We start from the raw sequence: 18,955 nt of genomic DNA, 5'->3' as shown, positions 1-18,955 counted from the left end.
TACCTGTGTCTACATTTCTCAGTGCATCTCTGCAATTAGGATCCCTACCAATTCTCCGTGTATTCCTATGTCTACAATTCTCAGTGCAACTCTGCGATTAGGATCCCTACCAATTCTCAGTGTATTCCTGTATCTACATTTCTCAGTGTAACTCTGCGATAAGGATTTCTACCAATTCTCAGTGTATTCCTGTGTCTACATTTCTCAATGTAACTCTGCGATTAGGATCCCTACCAATTCTCAGTGTATTCCTATGTCTACATTTCTCAGTGTAACTCTGCGATTAGGATCCCTACCAATTCTTAGTATATTCCTGTGTTTACATTTCTCAGTGTAACTCTGCGATTAGGATCCCTACCAATTCTCAGTGTATTCCTGTATCTACATTTCTCAGTGTAACTCTGTGATAAGGATTTCTACCAATTCTCAGTGTATTCCTGTGTCTACATTTCTCAATGTAACTCTGCGATTAGGATCCCTACCAATTCTCAGTGTATTCCTGTGTCTACATTTCTCAGTGCAACTCTGTGATTAGGATCCCTACTCATTCTCAGTGTATTCCTGTGTCTACATTTCTCAGTGTAACTCTGCGATTAGGATCCCTACCAATTCTCAGTGTATTCCTGTGTCTACATTTCTCAGTGCAACTCTGCAATTAGAATCCCTACCAATTCTTAGTATATTCCTGTGTTTACACTTCTCAGTGTAACTCTGCGATAAGGATTACTACCAATTTTCAGTGTATTCCTGTGTCTACATTTCTCAGTGCAAACTCTGCAATTAGGATCCCTACCAATTTGCAGGGGTAAATTTACTAAGATTCGCGTTGGTCCCGATTTGCATTTTCGGGTGATAATATCACTTTTTTGCAAACCGGAATTTACTATCATTAAAGTCGGGTGATTTCTTTTCATTTTTTCTGGTTTAAATCGGGTGGTTTAATGCCGCAAATTCGTCCGTTTTCAACAATAGAAATTATATCACCATCGGCTCAAATCGGTAGTATTTTTCACTTTATTTTAATACAAATCGTGAATTTACCATTATTCGTTTTGCTAAAGTTGCCCGTTTAACACTCAAATCGGGGACTCAATAGAAGTTTTAAATGCACCACCTAATGAGCTGTGAGCTGAGAGAGGTGAGCCCCCGCCTCTCTCAGCCAATGAATGGCTCCTCCATTGAAGTCAATGGTGGGAACCGCAGAATGAACTTTAGTAACCTGCGGCTCTCCTTTGACTTCAATGGAGGAGTCGTTCATTGGCTGAGAGAGGCAGGGGCTCTCTCAGCCAATGAACGCTCAGATACGGCTCTATAGAGGCAGAAGCCGCATCTCAGTGTTTCATTCGGGAGATATCAACCATCCTGGTTGGTATCTGTTGCGCGGATCGGGATTTTCGTTTTTTTGTTTTAAGAAGACCTTGGATGCCTACTTTGGACAAGGGGACCACTCCTGGTAATGTAGGTGAGTGTGTGTGTGTATGTATGTAATAAAACTGTACTTTCACGGTGTGTGTGTTTTGTATGTTTTTAGACATTTCTTTACAGGTGAACTACAGGTACCAGCGGGCCCTTAATGTCCCGCATGCTTATACTTGTGGATCTCTAAGTACCAGGATGCGGGAGAGGCTTGCTGGGACCTGCAGTTCTACTGTAAAGACAATGTTGATACTTCTCTTATTTGACATTATACCTACACTATCAACCCGTCACTCACCGCCCAGGGATGGCGGTGATAGCCCCAGGCTATCAGCCTTGGCCAGGGGTGCCCTGGAGAGGGTGACTGCTTTATTGGGGGGTACCCAACTCCCCAGGGATCCCTGGCATGGGCTGACTAGTGGTCAGGACTGATGCTGTGGCTGGGGGGCCCGGTGAAAGGGCTCCCTTGGCTGTGGCATCAGCCCCCGCTAAGAAGTGACCGGTGCTGGTTTTAATAATAGGGAGACCTCTACGCTATTTTTTTCCCCCTATAATTAAAACCAGGACTGGCCCTGCAGCCTGGTGCTGCTACCTAATTTACGGTGGAACCCTGCACGTTTTGTTCCCCGTAATTTTAGGTACCAGGACAGGCTGGCAAGTCCGGGGCTGGTTAGCCTTTCAGGGGGGGGACCTCACATCATTTAAAAAAAAAATGTAACCCTAAAAAAAAAAAAAAAAAAAGAACAAAACAGTCTACACATATTTCACAGATATGTGCAGCCTGCTTGTTTGGGAGACAAAATCGGCCGTTTAAATAGGGACTTCAAATCGGACAGGATCGACCAAATATACCATCAATCAAAACGATCCTGTCAAAACCGTGAGCTTGGTAAATTCCTGATTTTTTAAGTGAAAAAAACGTCCATTTTTGATCGATCCTATCAGAGTTAAAAAACGGGACATACCTGGACAAAATCGAATCTTAGTAAATTTACCCCTTAGTGGATTCCTGTGTCTACATTTTTCAGTGTAACTCTGTGATTAGGATCACTACCATATCTCAGTGTATTCCTGTGTCTACATTTCCCAGTGCAACTCTGCGATTAGGATCCCTACCAATTCTCAGTGTATTCCTGTATCTACATTTCTCAGTGCAATTCTGCGATTAGGATCCCTCCCAATTCTTAGTGTATTCCTGTGTCTACATTTCTCAGTGTAACTCTGCGATTAGGATCCCTACCAATTCTCAGTGTATTCCTGTGTCTACATTTCTCAGTGTAACTCTGCGATTAGGATCCCTACCAATTCTCAGTGTATTCCTGTGTCTACATTTCTCAGTGCAACTCTGCGATTAGGATCCCTACCAATTCTCAGTGTATTCCTGTGTCTACATTTCTCAGTGCAATTCTGCGATTAGGATCCCTCCCAATTCTCAGTGTATTCCTGTGTCTACATTTCTCAGTGTAACTCTGCGATTAGGATCCCTCCCAATTCTCAGTGTATTCCTGTGTCTACATTTCTCAGTGCAACTCTGCGATTAGGATCCCTACCAATTCTCAGTGTATTCCTGTGTCTACATTTCTCAGTGTAACTCTGCGATTAGGATCCCTACTCATTCTCAGTGTATTCCTGTGTTTACATTTCTCAGGTGTAACTCTGCGATTAGGATCCCTACCAATTCTCAGTGTATTCCTGTGTCTACATTTCTCAGTGTAACTCTGCGATTAGCATCCCTACCAATTCTCAGTGTATTCCTGTGTCTACATTTCTCAGTGCAACTCTGCGATTAGGATCCCTACCAATTCTCAGTGTATTCCTGTGTCTACATTTCTCAGTGCAACTCTGCGATTAGGATCCCTACCAATTCTCAGTGTATTCCTGTGTCTACATTTCTCAGTGCAATTCTGCGATTAGGATCCCTCCCAATTCTCAGTGTATTCCTGTGTCTACATTTCTCAGTGTAACTCTGCGACTAGGATCCCTCCCAATTCTCAGTGTATTCCTGTGTCTACATTTCTCAGTGCAACTCTGCGATTAGGATCCCTACCAATTCTCAGTGTATTCCTGTGTCTACATTTCTCAGTGTAACTCTGCGATTAGGATCCCTACTCATTCTCAGTGTATTCCTGTGTTTACATTTCTCAGGTGTAACTCTGCGATTAGGATCCCTACCAATTCTCAGTGTATTCCTGTGTCTACATTTCTCAGTGTAACTCTGCGATTAGCATCCCTACCAATTCTCAGTGTATTCCTGTGTCTACATTTCTCAGTGCAACTCTGCGATTAGGATCCCTACCAATTCTCAGTGTATTCCTGTGTCTACATTTCTCAGTGCAACTCTGCGATTAGGATCCCTACCAATTTTCAGTGTATTCCTGTGTCTACATTTCTCAGTGCAATTCTGCGATTAGGATCCCTCCCAATTCTCAGTGTATTCCTGTGTCTACATTTCTCAGTGTAACTCTGCGATTAGGATCCCTACCAATTCTCAGTGTATTCCTGTGTCTACATTTCTCAGTGCAACTCTGCGATTAGGATCCCTACCAATTCTCAGTGTATTCCTGTGTCTACATTTCTCAGTGTAACTCTGCGATTAGGATCCCTACCAATTCTCAGTGTATTCCTGTGTCTACATTTCTCAGTGTAACTCTGCGATTAGGATCCCTACCAATTCTCAGTGTATTCCTGTGTCTACATTTCTCAGTGCAACTCTGCGATTAGGATCCCTACCAATTCTCAGTGTATTCCTGTGTCTACATTTCTCAGTGTAACTCTGCGATTAGGATCCCTACCAATTCTCAGTGTATTCCTGTGTCTACATTTCTCAGTGTAACTCTGCGATTAGCATCCCTACCAATTCTCAGTGTATTCCTGTGTCTACAAAGCCTAAATTTATCAGTGTAAGGGGCCTATTCATTAAACCTAAAAATTCTCTGGAGATAATTAGCTTTATAACTCTCATGGAGTTCTAGCTAATTATAGGTGGAATTCATCATTCCACCTCTCCATAAGTATCTATTCCGGTACCTGTCATTTTTGCGATGACAGCTTTTCGGGAAATAGATACTTTTCCTGCCTACACTACCTTATCGCGTCTGGAAACAGTGCTGCGCATGCGCTGTTACATCTGTAAAACCAGCGCATGCGCAGCACTGCCTACAGATGCGTCAAGTTTGTGTACCCCCCCCCGACCCCCCTCCGCTCACCTTCCCCCCCCCCCCCCCGGCTTACCTGTCCGCGCAGCAGCCTCCGGCTCCGTCCTGCTGGTCGGTCATGTGGTTTCCCAGCAGACCACATGACAGATTAGTCAAAAAAAACAACTTTTTTTTTTTTGTCTAAACTTTCTTGTGCTCTGCTGGGGAGCACACGTCCGACCAGCCTTTGGAGCCAGAGGACGGAGCAGAGCGCCGGAGGGACTCATCGGGGGACCTGCACACGCGGATACAGGTAAGTTTCACCTGCTATTTGCCACCTCACAGTGGCGAATAGTAACTGCATCAAATTCCGAAAATTGATAATTTTCGGAATTTGATGAATACCACAATTTCCACATCCCCATACTAATGTACTAATGTACTAATGTATGGGGTGTGTGGAAATTAACGCAGGGGAACTTAGCATGGAGATATCTGTGATATCTCCTGTGCTAAGTGGCTACATGAATACCAAAATAACGTTATTTAAGGAAAATGTCCTTAAAAACGTTATTTTAGTGTTGATGAATAGGCCCCTAAGTCTGCCTCCGGATTATCTCCAGTGACTATCCTGATTTTAGGGTCTTTTAGTGTTTACTCATCTCTAGGGTTCCTAGTGTTAATCCGTGCTAATATAGTTTTCGGTCACGTGAGTCACATGACTGAGCACGGTTTATGTAAGCAGATGTAATGGCGCACTGCTCCGCCTCCACACGGGTGGGGATATATATTAATCTCCCTGAATTGCGTTAGGTTCCTCTGTCGACATACAGAGTAAAGAGCCGGCTCACCACTGGTAGATCTGCCAGAGAGATGGATTCTGTATGCGCCTAATTCTTTTCACCATCTGCCCTGACAGCGTCTTGTTGAACATTTTGACGATGTCTGTGAACTCGCTGGTGTTCTCACTGACGGCAACTTTCTATGTGGGAATAAAAGGACACGTGTCAGCCTGTAAATAAATAGAAAAAGGGCGCCCTCCAAGCATACGACCGAAATCAATCAGGCTGCTATTCTAGGGGTCCAATGGCACCCTTGAGGCAGAGGAAATGTTATGGTACAATAATAGCGCCGATCGTTTATCTCGGACCAAATGAGGTAAATAACTGACAGTAAGAAAATATTTAATAAAATGGCATAATATTCCTATGTATGGACATACATCCTGGATATAGGACCAGGGTAAAAAACATATATAATTCAATAAGATCCAATGTTTTGGCCAGACATCACACACCTATACACTATCTACATGTGAGCATATCAAAAGCGATATAAATTCTGAGGGCAATAGCAGTCTATTCAATATTGCATACAAGTTCACACCATAATAAATGCACAGATCTTGAATTTCATTCTGTGTGTTGTATATAAAGTGTAAATAGAAGAAACAGACTAGAGATCACCACAGACTTCTCAGTGATAAGAAAAATGCACACAATGATGGAACAAGCAAGATGTAAATTATATTCCCTCTGTTGAGATGTATATAGGTGTAATGGTCCCGAACAACATGCTAATACCTCAGGGAAGAAGCCATCAGGTATGTTTTACATATAGGCCTGTTAAGGCAAACGGGGTGCACCCCTAAATGTGAATTCCTTCCTGGGAATTGTAGTCCCGATGTATTGGAGATAAAAGCACTTTGTTCTCCTCTGTACATAGATACCAGTCTGTACAGTGACCGATGAATAGTATCCCAATGAGAATTAACAAGGGAAATTAATACCCCAGGGCGTATATGGCTCGCTCACCGGGAGAATATTATCACCCGGTCATGGACTCCATAAGTCTGCCTTAATATAGGTACTCCTAGGCTGCCGTATGTTAGTACCGGCTCTCCTTACCGGAATGCCAGGCAATGTCCACTGGAGACTTGGGACCTCAATCAGAGTCGATCGCTTGCTGCAAGCGATCGCTCTGAATGAGGGCGGACACTTACTTTTTAAAGTGCCGCCTTCTGGTCGATCGCTAGGCTGTGGGTTACCACCCACAGCTCTAGAGACTGACCAGGGTGATGGTCGCGATGGTCATCACCATCGCGACCATCGGGGCTTACGACCAGACCCTAAGGCAGGAAGTTCCCCACTGACATCATCAATGATGTCAGTGGGGCCGCCCCCAAACGGCAAGCGTTTCGACTGGAACGCCTCCGTGTGGCCGGGCAGGCCCCCGGCCTGCCCAGCAAATGGGGCGAGCTGTCACTCAACATCGACAGCTCGCCCCGTCTGCTACGAGACCCCTAGCGACGGAGTGACCATCGCTAGTCGGGTCTCGCGCATGCGCACGACGGAGCCGGCTCCGTCGTGCGCATGCTCTGTGGGGACCATCGACCCGGTTGCGAGCGCATTGGCGCTTGCGACCGGGTCTGAATGAGACCCTTGGTCCTGCCGCTGCCTCCAATTCAGTACTCTACGGCCGACAGACCACGTCAAAACTGTCCGTGTCAGGGCGCCGTGTCGGCAGACACCCTCTGCTCTTAGACTGTTACATTGTCAAGCGCTTGACATACTATTGGCTACTATTGTTACAGTTGCTGTGCGCTCCGTTGCAATCTGCCTAGGATAGCTGGTCCGGGACTTGCCCATTCCCCACGGCTCACCCTGGCTCTGCCTCCCTCACAGTGGAGTGTTCGGAGACCTGAGGAGAAGGGAGAGACGCTGCAGACACCAGCCGCACACACACACTGGCCTCCGGCGTACCCGACACGGCGCCCTGACACGGACAGCTGTGACGTGGTCTGTCGGCCGGAGAGTACTGAATTGGAGGCAGCGGCAGGACCAAGTCTCCAGTGGACATTGCCTGGCATGCCGGTAAGGAGAGCCGGTACTAACACACGGTAGCATAGGAGTACCTGTATTAAGGCAGACTTATGGAGTCCATGACCGGGTGATATTATTCTCCAGGTGAGCGAGCCATATACGCCCTGGGGTATTAATTTCCCTTGTTATTTCTCATTGGGATACTATTCATCGGTCACTGTACAGACTGGTATCTATGTACAGAGGAGAACAAAGTGCTTTTTATTTCCAATACATCGGGACTACAATTCCCAGGAAGGAATTCACATTTAGGGGTGCACCCCGTTTGCCTCAGGTATTAGCATGTTGTTCGGGACCATTACACCTATATACATCTCAACAGAGGGAATATAATTTACATCTTGCTTGTTCCATCATTGGGCGGAATTCATTTCTTTTCAGCCCCTATCGCGTCTGACGGAGCTATTCTATTCTTGCTCCTGTCGGACGCGATCAGCTGCCAGCGCTACATGAAATGTGCGAAAAGTGACCTGTTTGAGCGTCCAAACATCACTTTTCGCGATCGCGCCCAGCACTTTGGTCGGGTTTAGCTGCTTTACGCGGCTAAACCTGACCTCTATGGGCGCGATCAGCACGAAAATCGTGAACAATTGCATAGCGGCCCGCGATCTCCTGTCACTTTAGACGGGAGATGCGGCCTGCGAAAACAATTGAATTCCGCCCATTGTGTGCATTTCTCTTATCACTGAGAAGTCTGTGGTGATCTCTAGTCTGTTTCTTCTATTTACAATTTATATACAACACACAGAATGAAATTCAAGATCTGTACATTTATTATGGTGTGAACTTGTATGCAATACTGAATAGACTGCTATTACCCTGAGAATTTATATCGCTTTTGATATGCTCACATGTAGATAGTGTATAGGTGTGTGTTGTCTGGCCAAAACATTGGATCTTATTGAAGTATATATGTTTTTTACCCTGGTCCTATATCCAGGATGTATGTCCATACATAGGAATATTATGCCATTTTATTAAATATTTTCCTACTGTCAGTTATTTACCTCATTTGGTCCGAGATAGACGATCGGCGCTATTATTGTACCATAACACGTGTCAGTCTGTGTCTTCTGTATCATTATATAGTATTAGTACTTTACACCCATCATTCACCGGCTCACTAGCTAGCGTTACAGTGGTCCCCCCACCCATTCTCTCTCCATTCACCCACCATTTTGTCTCTCTCTCTCTCTTCCTCCAACCTGTTCTCTTGCTCTATCTCTTCTCCCATCCCCGCTGTCTCTTTCTACTAGCTATTCTCTCGCTCTCTTCCCCCTGTGCTCTCTCATCCCCCCTTCCCAGCACGTTACAGTATATAGCAAATGTAAATGATTTTCTTGTGATTGGTGCTAGACACACAGAGAATTATCTGAGCTGCCATTTTGTGGGCTGAACCATAGTTGCCTAACTTTGCTGTCTGGAGAAGCCCTGGGAGGAGTGGCAGGTGGGTGGTGATGGAGGCGGGGCCTGATGAATCGCGTAATTAAGCGTCGCCCCCTCATGGTAAAATGCCCGCGATTGGCTTAAATTTAAATAGGGGGCAGAGCCAAATGACGCGAATCGCGTCATTAAACCCCACCCCCTGCACGGACACCCACGATCGCCGCGGAAATTCTCCTAATTCTGCCCACTTCACTAGGAAGTGGGCAGAATGTGGGAGAAATGCCTACTCTTCTGGGGGTGCGGGTGGTTACCCGAAACATTGGGAGCCTCCCGCGAAAACCAGGAGGGTAGGCATGTATGGAACCCATATTTGTAAATTCACTAAGATCCAGCGCCTCAATGCATATTAGTCAGGACGTGTGTAACGAGTCCATTGTTAGCAAATATAAGACGAATGTCCCAGGAAAACGGAAACCGATTGTTCACACCCAACCGATGCTCAGCTCACAAAATGGCCGCTCACACATTACATGAAAATATTTAATTGGATATTATATATGAACACAAACTAAAACAAAAGAGGCAATGTGAGTGAATACAGACTAACTCTTTATGGTGAGTTGAAAAGGGTCAAAGCACATTTTTTAATTCAGTTTTCATCTCATGTTTATGGGAATGTCCTCAGAATGCACACAGCAGCACAGAGTATATCAGGAGATGAGTGATGTGTTAGTGAGGACAGGGCTGCATGTGACAGGGGCAGTGACATGATGTGAGGAGGGGAATGGAGGCAGCAGGAAGCCACAGACTGATATTTATATAGTGGGAGGAGCAGGGTCCCACAGTAGCACAGAGTATATCAGGAGATGAGTGATGTATCAGTGAGGACAGGGCTGCATGTGACAGGGGCAGTGACATGATGTGAGGAGGGGAATGGAGGCAGCAGGAAGCCACAGACTGAGAGTTATATAGTGGGAGGAGCAGGGTCCACAGCAGCACAGAGTATATCAGGAGATGAGGGATGTGTCAGTGAGGACAGGGCTGCATGTGACAGGGGCAGTGACATGATGTGAGGAGAGGAATGGGGGCAGCAGGAAGTCACAGACTGAGAGTTATATAGTTGGAGAAGCAGGGTCCCCAGCAGCACAGAGTATATCAGGAGATGAGTGATGTGTTAGTGAGGACAGGGCTGCATGTGACAGGGGCAGTGACATGATGTGAGGAGGGGAATGGAGGCAGCAGGGAGCCACAGGCTGAGAGTTATATAGTGGGAGGAGCAGGGTCCCCCAGCAGCACAGAGTATATCAGGAGATGAGTGATGTGTCAGTGAGGACAGGGCTGCATGTGACAGGGGCAGTGACATAATGTGAGGAGGGGAATGGAGGCAGCAGGAAGTCACAGAGTTATATAGAGGAAGGAGATACATAAAGTGTAAAATAGTTACTAATTATACCTGATGACCTATTTCCGGCAAGGCGGCAGTGTCCCATTCCTTTGAGTAGATCCCTGTCCTCAGAGGAGACACGGCTGTCTTGGTCACGTTCGATTTTGTACTGTGAAAATAAAAAGTTAAATGATGTGAAATGGGAAGTTGGTGCCACCTAGCGGAGTATCCAGAAACAGCAGCTCACCGGACGAAGTGTCGGAGGCCAGTGGCCAATGTTTTCAGTCTGCGCATGCGTTCCGATGGTTACTACACAAAGACACAGCCTGCAATTGGATGCCAATCCATGCAATGTCGGTGGGCATTTCTGGGAGGCAACAGGGGAGTGGCTAGCCAGATGCCGGCATGTCGCGGGAGTGACGCCCGAGCCTAATATTTTTGGTAAGCGAAGATACATTTTGGCGCCCCCTGGCTGAATTTGCACACTCTGATGGTACGTGCACCCGACAAAGGAAAGGGGTGTGGTCTCATGGGAAAAGCCATAATCACGAGCGCCAATCATGCTGGGTACATGCCCAGTGCTCCTGGAGCTGCTGGGCACACTCGCAGTCCCTTTCTCCAGTGAATAGATGTCACCTATTCACCATTTACACCCCCATCTCAAACACTTTGTCGCCAAATAGGGATGGTTGGGAGGCGTACTAAAGGCAAGGTCTCAAAAGAAAGGGGCATAGTCACACAATAGTATTCCCAATTCACACTACACCGCACAGTAGCACAATCTTATTCACAGTAGACCGTACATAGTGCCCCTGATTCACATTACACCACATAGTAGTGTCCCTTATTTATGTTCTGACACACAGTAGTGCCCCTGTTACACAATGCCAACATTAGTGCCCCTTATACACAATGCCCACATTAGTAGTGCCCCTTATACACAATGCCCACAGTAGTAGTGCCCCAATACAATGCCCACAGTAGTAGTGCCCCTTATACACAATGCCCACAGTAGTAGTGACACTTATACACAATGCCCACAGTAGTAGTGCCCCAATACAATGCCCACAGTAGTAGTGACCCTTATACAATGCCTACAGCACTAGTGGCACTTATACATAATGCCCACAGCAGTGGTATCCCTTCTGCAATGCCCCCATTAGTAGTGGCCCCAGTAGTAATGCCCCCTGCAGTAGTGCCCCCAGTAGCCCCTGTAGAAGTGCCCCCAGTAGCCCCTGTAGTAGTGCCCCCCAGTAGCCCCTGTAGTAGTGCCCCCAGTAGCCCCTGTAGTAGTGCCCCCAGTAGCCCCTATAGTAGTGCCCCCAGTAGCCCCTGTAGTAGTGCCCCCAGTAGCCCCTGTAGTAGTGCCCCCAGTAGCCCCTGTAGTAGTGCCCCCAGTAGCCCCTGTAATAGTGCCCCAGTAGCAGTGCCCCCAGTAGCCCCTGTAGTAGTGCCCCCAGTAGCCCCTGTAGTAGTGCCCCCAGTAGCCCCTGTAGTAGTGCCCCCAGTAGCCCCTGTAATAGTGCCCCCAGTAGCCCCTGTAGTAGTGCCCCCAGTAGCCCCTGTAGTAGTGCCCCCAGTAGCACCTGTAGTAGTGCCCCCAGTAGCCCCTGTAATAGTGCCCCCAGTAGCCCCTGTAGTATTTGCCCCCAGTAGCCCCTGTAGTAGTGCCCCCAGTAGCCCCTGTAGTAGTGCCCCCAGTAGCCCCTGTAGTAGTGCCCCCAGTAGCCCCTGTAGTAGTGCCCCCAGTAGCCCCTGTAGTAGTGCCCCCAGTAGCCCCTGTAGTAGTGCCCCAGTAGCCCCTGTAGAAGTGCCCCCAGTAGCTCCTGTAGAAGTGCCCCCAGTAGCCCCTGTAGAAGTGCCACCAGTAGCCCCTGCAGTAGTGCCCCCAGTAGCCCCTGCAGTAGTGCCCCCAGTAGCCCCTGTAGTAGTGGCCCCAGTAGCCCCTGTAGTAGTGGCCCCAGTAGCCCCTGTAGTAGTGCCCCCAGTAGCCCCTGTAGTAGTGCCCCCAGTAGCCCCTGTAGTAGTGCCCCCAGTAGCCCCTGTAGTAGTGCCCCCAGTAGCCCCTGTAGTAGTGCCCCCAGTAATAGAGCTGCGCAAAACACACACACAAAAAAAACCCCCAGTTTACTTACCTTAAGCCCCGATCCTGCGTCCGCTGCCGTCCGCCGCTCCTCGTTACTATGGGAGAGACGTCATAGTGCCCTTGTGGGAAGCCTAGCCGGAGCTCAGGAGTGAGCTCCGGCTGCCGCTGTGGAGAGCCGGGCGCCCGCTGGTAAAATCTCAGCGGGCGGCCGGGAAATGGAGACTCCCTGCGGCGGCCGTGGGAAGGAGTGTGGCGCGGGACGGGGTGGACGGGAAGGAGTATGGCGCGGGACGGGGTGGACGGGAAGGAGTGTGGCACCAACGGGAAGGAGTGTGGCGCGGGGGGGGGCGGGGAAGGAGTGTGGCGGCGGGACGAGGGTATGAGTTTGGCCGCGCTGGGGATTGAGCGCCCTCTGCTGGCTGGTGCCCTATGCACATGCGTAGTCGGTGTAACGGGCGGGCCGGCTATGGCTGTCAGCGACTAGATCCATAGACGCAGTTGCAATGACCCTGGTGGCCATGTTCAGATAGAGAGATTGAATGTAACCTATGGCAGGTGCAAACGCCGATGGTGGGGCTGAGGGTGTGACCGATGCATCATTAGCATATTACAGCTATCGCAGCTGCTAACATGTAAGCAGCTGCGACAGCATTAGCCTCTGAGCCTGAATGACCCCTCACATTATGCACGTTACTTGCCCCTGTTTGGTTTTTGTATATGTACTTAATAGAGTGAGTGGTAGCACCTAAGATAAGAGATTGGAGACCCACTGCTAGGAGGGAATCGCTATGATTTACGTCCGGCATTTGGAATCCCGACAGCGGCTGCCCGACATGGGTGAAAATCCCGATCGTCCTTAAGGTAAGTATGGACTAACCTAATTCCCTCCCCTAACCATCCCTTTGGGGTGCCTAACCCTAATCTTCCCCCCAGTGCCTAACCCTAATCCCCCCTCTAAGTGCCTAAACCTAACCCCCCCTTCCCCGCCGCCTAAACCTAAGACCGCGGGGGGGGTGCCTAATCCTAAATCCCCCCCGGACGGCGATATTTGGCAGCGTTTGGAGTGGCAGTTGGTGTGGCCCTTTTTTTAATTTTAAACTGCGCTGCAGCCTCACCTCTGGAGCCGCCACTGTATCTGATTAATCATAGGACCTGATTCAGACCCGGTCGCAAGCGCTGTGCGCTCCCAACCGGGTCGTTGGTGGGCCAGTGCGCATGCGCACGACGGAGCCGGCTCCGTCGTGCGCATGCGCGAGACCCGGATAGCGACGGGCACTCTGTCGCTCCGGGTCTCGCAACAAAGGGGGCGAGCTGTCGATGTTGATTGAGCGGGCCGGGGGAGTGGCTGACCAAACGGAGGCGTTCTCCCACCCGTGATGTCAGTGGGAGAGATTTCGGCTCTGTTAGAGCCGAAATCTCTCTGGGGCTTGCGGCACGAGACCCTACCACAAGGGTCTCGTCGCAAGCCCGATGGGTGCGATGGTCTTGACCATCGCGACCATCTTCCTGGCCGCTGGCTATATCTGTGGGTGGTCCCCCACAGCTATGCGAGCGGCCAGGAGGCCGCTCAAAAAAACCAGAGGGACGGCCCTGATTCAGAGCGAGCGCTCTGTCAGAGCGTCCGGCTCTGAATCAGGGCCATAGTCCCTTCATTCATTCCCCATCATTTCTTACGGAATGATCCCTTCAGCTCCTAGTGGTCGGTCTGCTAAGTCTTCCCTCTACTATTGGAACCAGTAGTTCCCACTTCCTATGTTTCATATGTTCAACACGCAGGCGGTGCAGTAACCCCCAGTGATAGATCTATAATCCCATTACCTTCCTTTCAGCATCTTCACATCTTCAAAGCTCAGGAATTTGGGTCTCCGGCAGACCTCCTTCTCTGTCCGATAGGCGATGTTCCTCTGCTTCATTACTGAAAGGAGAGAAGGTCATTAAGGGCCAAACCTCGCATCTCCTTCCCTGAACTGTGGAGGCCCCACATTCTCCTGCGCTACTGGGGGCCCCACTTTATAGACAACTGTATTAAGGCAGCTCCCACCACACTCTGGGCCTGATTCAATCCCTAACAACTCTTACGGTGCAGGCGTTCCACAGTGTGAACGCACAAAGGCGCTGTTGCGATCGAGGTGCACAGTATCAGAGAATAATTGGGAAAGTGCTGGGCGTTCCTGGGAAGTGGCTAAACAGGCGCATGGAGATGGTCCGTCTTATGGGCGTGTTACGGGCGTCTCGCAGGTGTGTCGGCGAAAGCGGCTGCGTACTCAGAAGCTCAACAGCACACGTAGGCGTCCGTGGTCAGATGGAGGAACTGCATGTGCCATAGGGCGGGCGCTAGTATCAATGGTGCGACCATTAGTCAGTCTAGAGACGCACCAACCGGTATTTCAGCGCCTACGGATGCTATCAATGGGTGTCTGTGTCTCTGCTGATTCGGACGCAGGGATATGCACCAGGGAAAGGCTCTGTAGCGCCATTAGGGTAATATGGCAGATGCGTGACCGCCAATAGCCATGTCTGTGCCCACCTATGAATAAGCCCCTGTATGAGGTACCAGGGACCTAATTAATTGAACTTTTAACAACAAATACAGGAGGCCTCCAACTTGCCCACTGGGAAATAATTCCATAACGGATCCATTTAACTTGCTACAATTCCTGACCAAGCGGATGTGACATATATACAGCCCCTAGGACGGTCCCCATACCTCGGAAGTTGATCTCGTATTGCTGCTGCCCAGCGGTGAATGGGATACGTGCGGTGGGATCGGAGAGGTAGATGCTTTCTAGCTCTGCAGACGATAAGGTTGAACTCACGTTCTTTATGTTCTAGGAAAACAGAGACAGATGTGAGACGTGTATATTGTAGCTCGCTGCTCCTACGCCCTCACCCCAAAGCTAGAGAGACGTCCAGAACCTACATACAATGGAGGCAGCCATTTTGGAGGCTGGGCCACCATTCAAGGGAGTGCGGCCTAGTGCTTGGATAGTCTGGGCTTTCATGACAGGTGTGTGGAGGGTATGCAGTCGGGAAGCCGGCGGACCTAATCCCGACAGCCGGCTTCCCGACTTTATCCCGGCGAGGGTTAATTGACAGGTGTCTAAATCTAGACGCCTGTCATTTTACCGACGCCAGGAGACCGGCGCCCGGCATCCCGATCGAAGGGATGCCGGGCGCCGAGCGCGGATAGCCGCGGGGAGTGGGGAGGGTTAGGTTTAGGGCTTTGGGGTTAGGCACCACCCCGGGAGGGTTAGGCTAGGGGGATGGAGGGTTAGGCTTAGGCCCCTGTGGGGAGGTTAGGGTTAGGCACCCCCCCGGGGGACTTAGGTTTAGACGGCGGGGAAGGGGGGGTTAGGTTTAGGCACTTAGGCCCTCATTCAGAGGCACTCGCAAGAAGCGAATGCTCGTTCTGAATGAGGGCGGGCGCTTGGAATTTTAAGTACAGCCTCCTGGTCGCTAGCTAAGCTGTGGGTTACCACCCACAGCTTTAGCGACCAACCAGGTTGATAGTCGCGATGGTCAAGACCATCGTGACCATCCGGGCTTGCGACGAGACCCTAAGGTTGGGTCTCGGCAACCGCAAGCCCCAGGGAGCTTCCTGGTCTGATCAAGCAGGAAGCTCTCCACTGACATCACTGCTAATGTCAGTGCGGCCGCCCACAAAATGGCAGGCGTTCCGTCAGGAACGCCTCCATTTGTGTAGCCACCCCCCCGCCCGCAAAATGGGGCGAGCTGTTGATCAACATCGACAGCCGCCCCTTTTGTAGTGAGCTCCGGAGCGAGAGAGTTTCTCTCTCGCTCCGGGGCTTGTGCACGCGCAGTGCGGCCGCTGCACGTGCGCAGGGCCTTAACATCGACCTGGTTGCGAGCGCTCAGCGCTTGCGACCGGGTCTGAATGAGACCCTTAGAGGGGGGAATAGGGTTAGGCACTAGGGGGAAGGTTAGGGTTAGGCACCCTTAAGGAGGGTTAGGGTTGGGGGGGGGGGAGGTTAGGTTAGTAAATACTTACCTGGGGACGATCGGGATTTTCAGCCATGTAAGTCCAGCCGGTGTCGGGATTTGAACCGTCCGGCGGTAATTCATACCGATTCCGTGTGGAGTGGGACGCATTTGCATCAAATCCGTACACATAAAATGCTTGCAGCATGAAATGGCGCACTTACCTGTAATTAAGGGCCTGATTCAGCAAGGATCGCAACTGCGAAAACGCATGCAGTCGGCTGAATGTTGCGGGCTGGACATGCGTATCCATCGCAGTGTGTGTGCGCGAACACTCCACTGCGATCACAGTGGCTAACCCATCGCAGAGTGATTGACAGGAAGTACCATTTGGGGGTGGTGAGGGGGTGTGGTCGGCGAAATGCAGGCGTGTCAGTGCATTTGAACGCTGTTGCAGGGGCGTGCATAAATTATACACTGCGATGCCGTACGCAGCCTGAGGTCTCAGGCCCTGATTCAGAGCTGAACGCTCTGAGCAGAACGCTCGCTCTGAATCAGGGCCCTCCTCCGTGAAAATGGAGCGGCATCCTGGCCGCTCGCATAGCTGTGGGTGACCACCCACAGCATATGCGAGCGGCCAAAAAGATGGTCGCGATGGTCTTGACCATCGCGACCATCGGACTTGCGACGGAGACCCTCCGGTATGGTCTCCCTGCCACAAGCCCTGGAGTGATTTTGGCTCTATCAGAGCCAAAATCACTCCCACTGACATCACTAGTGATGTCAGTGGAGCCGGCTTCAGACGGTAGGCGTTCCCATGGGAACGCCTCCGTCTGGCCGCCACGCCCCCGGCACGCCCACCAAAGGGGGCGTGCTGTCAGTCACCATCGACAGCACGCCCCCTTTGGTGCGAGACCCCGTCCCCGAGCGCATGCACACGACGGAGCTCCCTCCATCGTCCACATGCGCAGTGGGGGAACATCGACCCGCTTGCGAGCATACTGCCGCTCGCGAGCGGGTCTGAATGACCCCCTCACTGCATACAGGAAGGTTAGCAATTTCTGAGTAAGGTCAGGGCTTGTGCAAGTGTGCGTGAGGCTGCGATGGTACTCCATGTTACCAATGGTTTCGCAGTCATGCTAAGTATTACGGATGTGTGTTAGGTATGTTGTGCTGCGATGGCGTAGCGATTGCAGTGGATTAGCAAACTATCATGAGACTGCGTGCGTAATCGCTATTGCAATCGCATCTGCGATCCTTGCTGAATCAGGCCCGAAGTCCGCAGTCGGCCATTTTATGCGATATGAACAATATTCCCTGAGCCAGCTTACGGATTGTCCATACTGCGTCCAGTTCCCATATTCATCCTTCCAGTACCAAATCCACTCGGTGGTCATAACGTATTCAGAGGGTTTTGTGACCGATGATGATGTGGAGAGCCGACGGACGGGGCTTGGGCCAGATTTCATGGTCTCAAAGTCAACCAATGGAATCCTACGAAACAAGAGAGGGAGGAGTTACCTGCTACAGTCACATCCCTCCCCTTACTAGATACAAATCAGTGTTTAATAAATTAATTATTGCAGGGAAATATTATCCTATAGCTGCAGTCGTGACGGCGTCTTTATGCAAATGCCGCGGCCGATGGTTTCCGTACAGAGGGCCTGATTCAGATGCGGACACTAATGCGATCGCAGCTGCGATTTCGCCCAGAACGCAGCTGTGAACATATGCTAATAGTTAAAAAGCTTCCCTGAGCATAGGTGTGACACCCCTAAGGTGATTGAAGATCTCTTTAGTATTGGATTTCACACCATTCCAGTGGTTCCTGCTACTTCTTCCCTCCCACGCCACAGCAGAGAGGCTGGGGGTCCCCAATCCCAACTCAACAATTTACAGTAAATAAAATAATGCTCACTATATTTAGCTGGAACTCTGGGCCTGATTCAGAGCCGGACGCTATTTGCGCTCGCTCGTTCAGAAAAAGGGGGTGGCTATTTAATTGACCGTTCGCTCTTTGCGGTCTGTTGACGCCTCTATGTCTGAACGAGCGAACAAAACATGCGGTCGTTATTTTGAAAGAAACGCCCCCTGGCCGCTCGCATCATACGTCATCTCTGCTATTTATTAGATTAATCGAGTACGTCGAAAGGCGTATGAACTGCTCGCAGTGCTTGTGGTAGCATTTTCCTACCGCAATCATGCGAGCAGTTCAGGCTAAAAGACAACCAAGTGACGTGGTCGATGACGCTGCTTTGTTAATTATGCACACCCTTAAAACGCCCGTTTTGACCGTTTGGCACGCCTGCGTTCTGATCTCTACGCCCCGTTTTCAAGCACCTTCCCCTGTTACCATCCACAAACGCCTCATTCTGTCACTCAAATTAGCAGGCATTCGCTATTTTGCGAGCACACGATTTTCGACCACACTGACTGGTTGGCGCATGCGTATTGCAACCCATACGCATGCGCAGATGTGCGAACATTGCTCGGAGCGAACGAGCGGCCGCTTACGAGCGGCTCTGAATGAGGTCCTCTGTGACAGTTCTGGATCTCTCCATGCATATAACTAGCAATAATACATTACACTCTAAAATATATTTATCCAACACTTAGTTTAAAATTATGGCCTATTACTGATACTGGACTGCTTTGGAGATTACCAACATCAAAATCCCTAACAAAATCAAGTTTAGAACATATAGTTTAGTGTTTAAGTAACATCCCA

The 18,955-nt window shown here is 49.8% G+C and overlaps 1 protein-coding gene across 2 annotated transcripts in view; it reads right to left on the bottom strand.

Moving 5' to 3' along the window:
• The window catches only part of LOC148431503 (uncharacterized), a 58,782-nt gene that overhangs the window by 3,190 nt on the left and 36,637 nt on the right, over nt 1-18,955 (bottom strand). For both annotated transcript variants that reach the window (XM_088465979.1, XM_088465978.1), the window contains exons 8-12: nt 17,559-17,721; nt 14,996-15,116; nt 14,107-14,203; nt 10,272-10,371; nt 5,402-5,532 (exon numbers count right to left, since the gene is read on the bottom strand). In XM_088465979.1, the coding sequence (XP_088322105.1) occupies nt 5,402-5,532; nt 10,272-10,371; nt 14,107-14,203; nt 14,996-15,116; nt 17,559-17,721 (612 nt within the window). The remainder of the gene's footprint in view (nt 1-5,401; nt 5,533-10,271; nt 10,372-14,106; nt 14,204-14,995; nt 15,117-17,558; nt 17,722-18,955) is intronic.

Source organism: Taudactylus pleione, unplaced genomic scaffold, assembly GCF_031769625.1.
Source record: "Taudactylus pleione unplaced genomic scaffold, aTauple2 ptg002208l, whole genome shotgun sequence".
Taxonomy (NCBI): Eukaryota; Metazoa; Chordata; class Amphibia; order Anura; family Myobatrachidae; genus Taudactylus; species Taudactylus pleione.
Note: the sequence above shows the minus strand (reverse complement) of the source record. Positions and strands in the feature narration are given on the sequence as shown.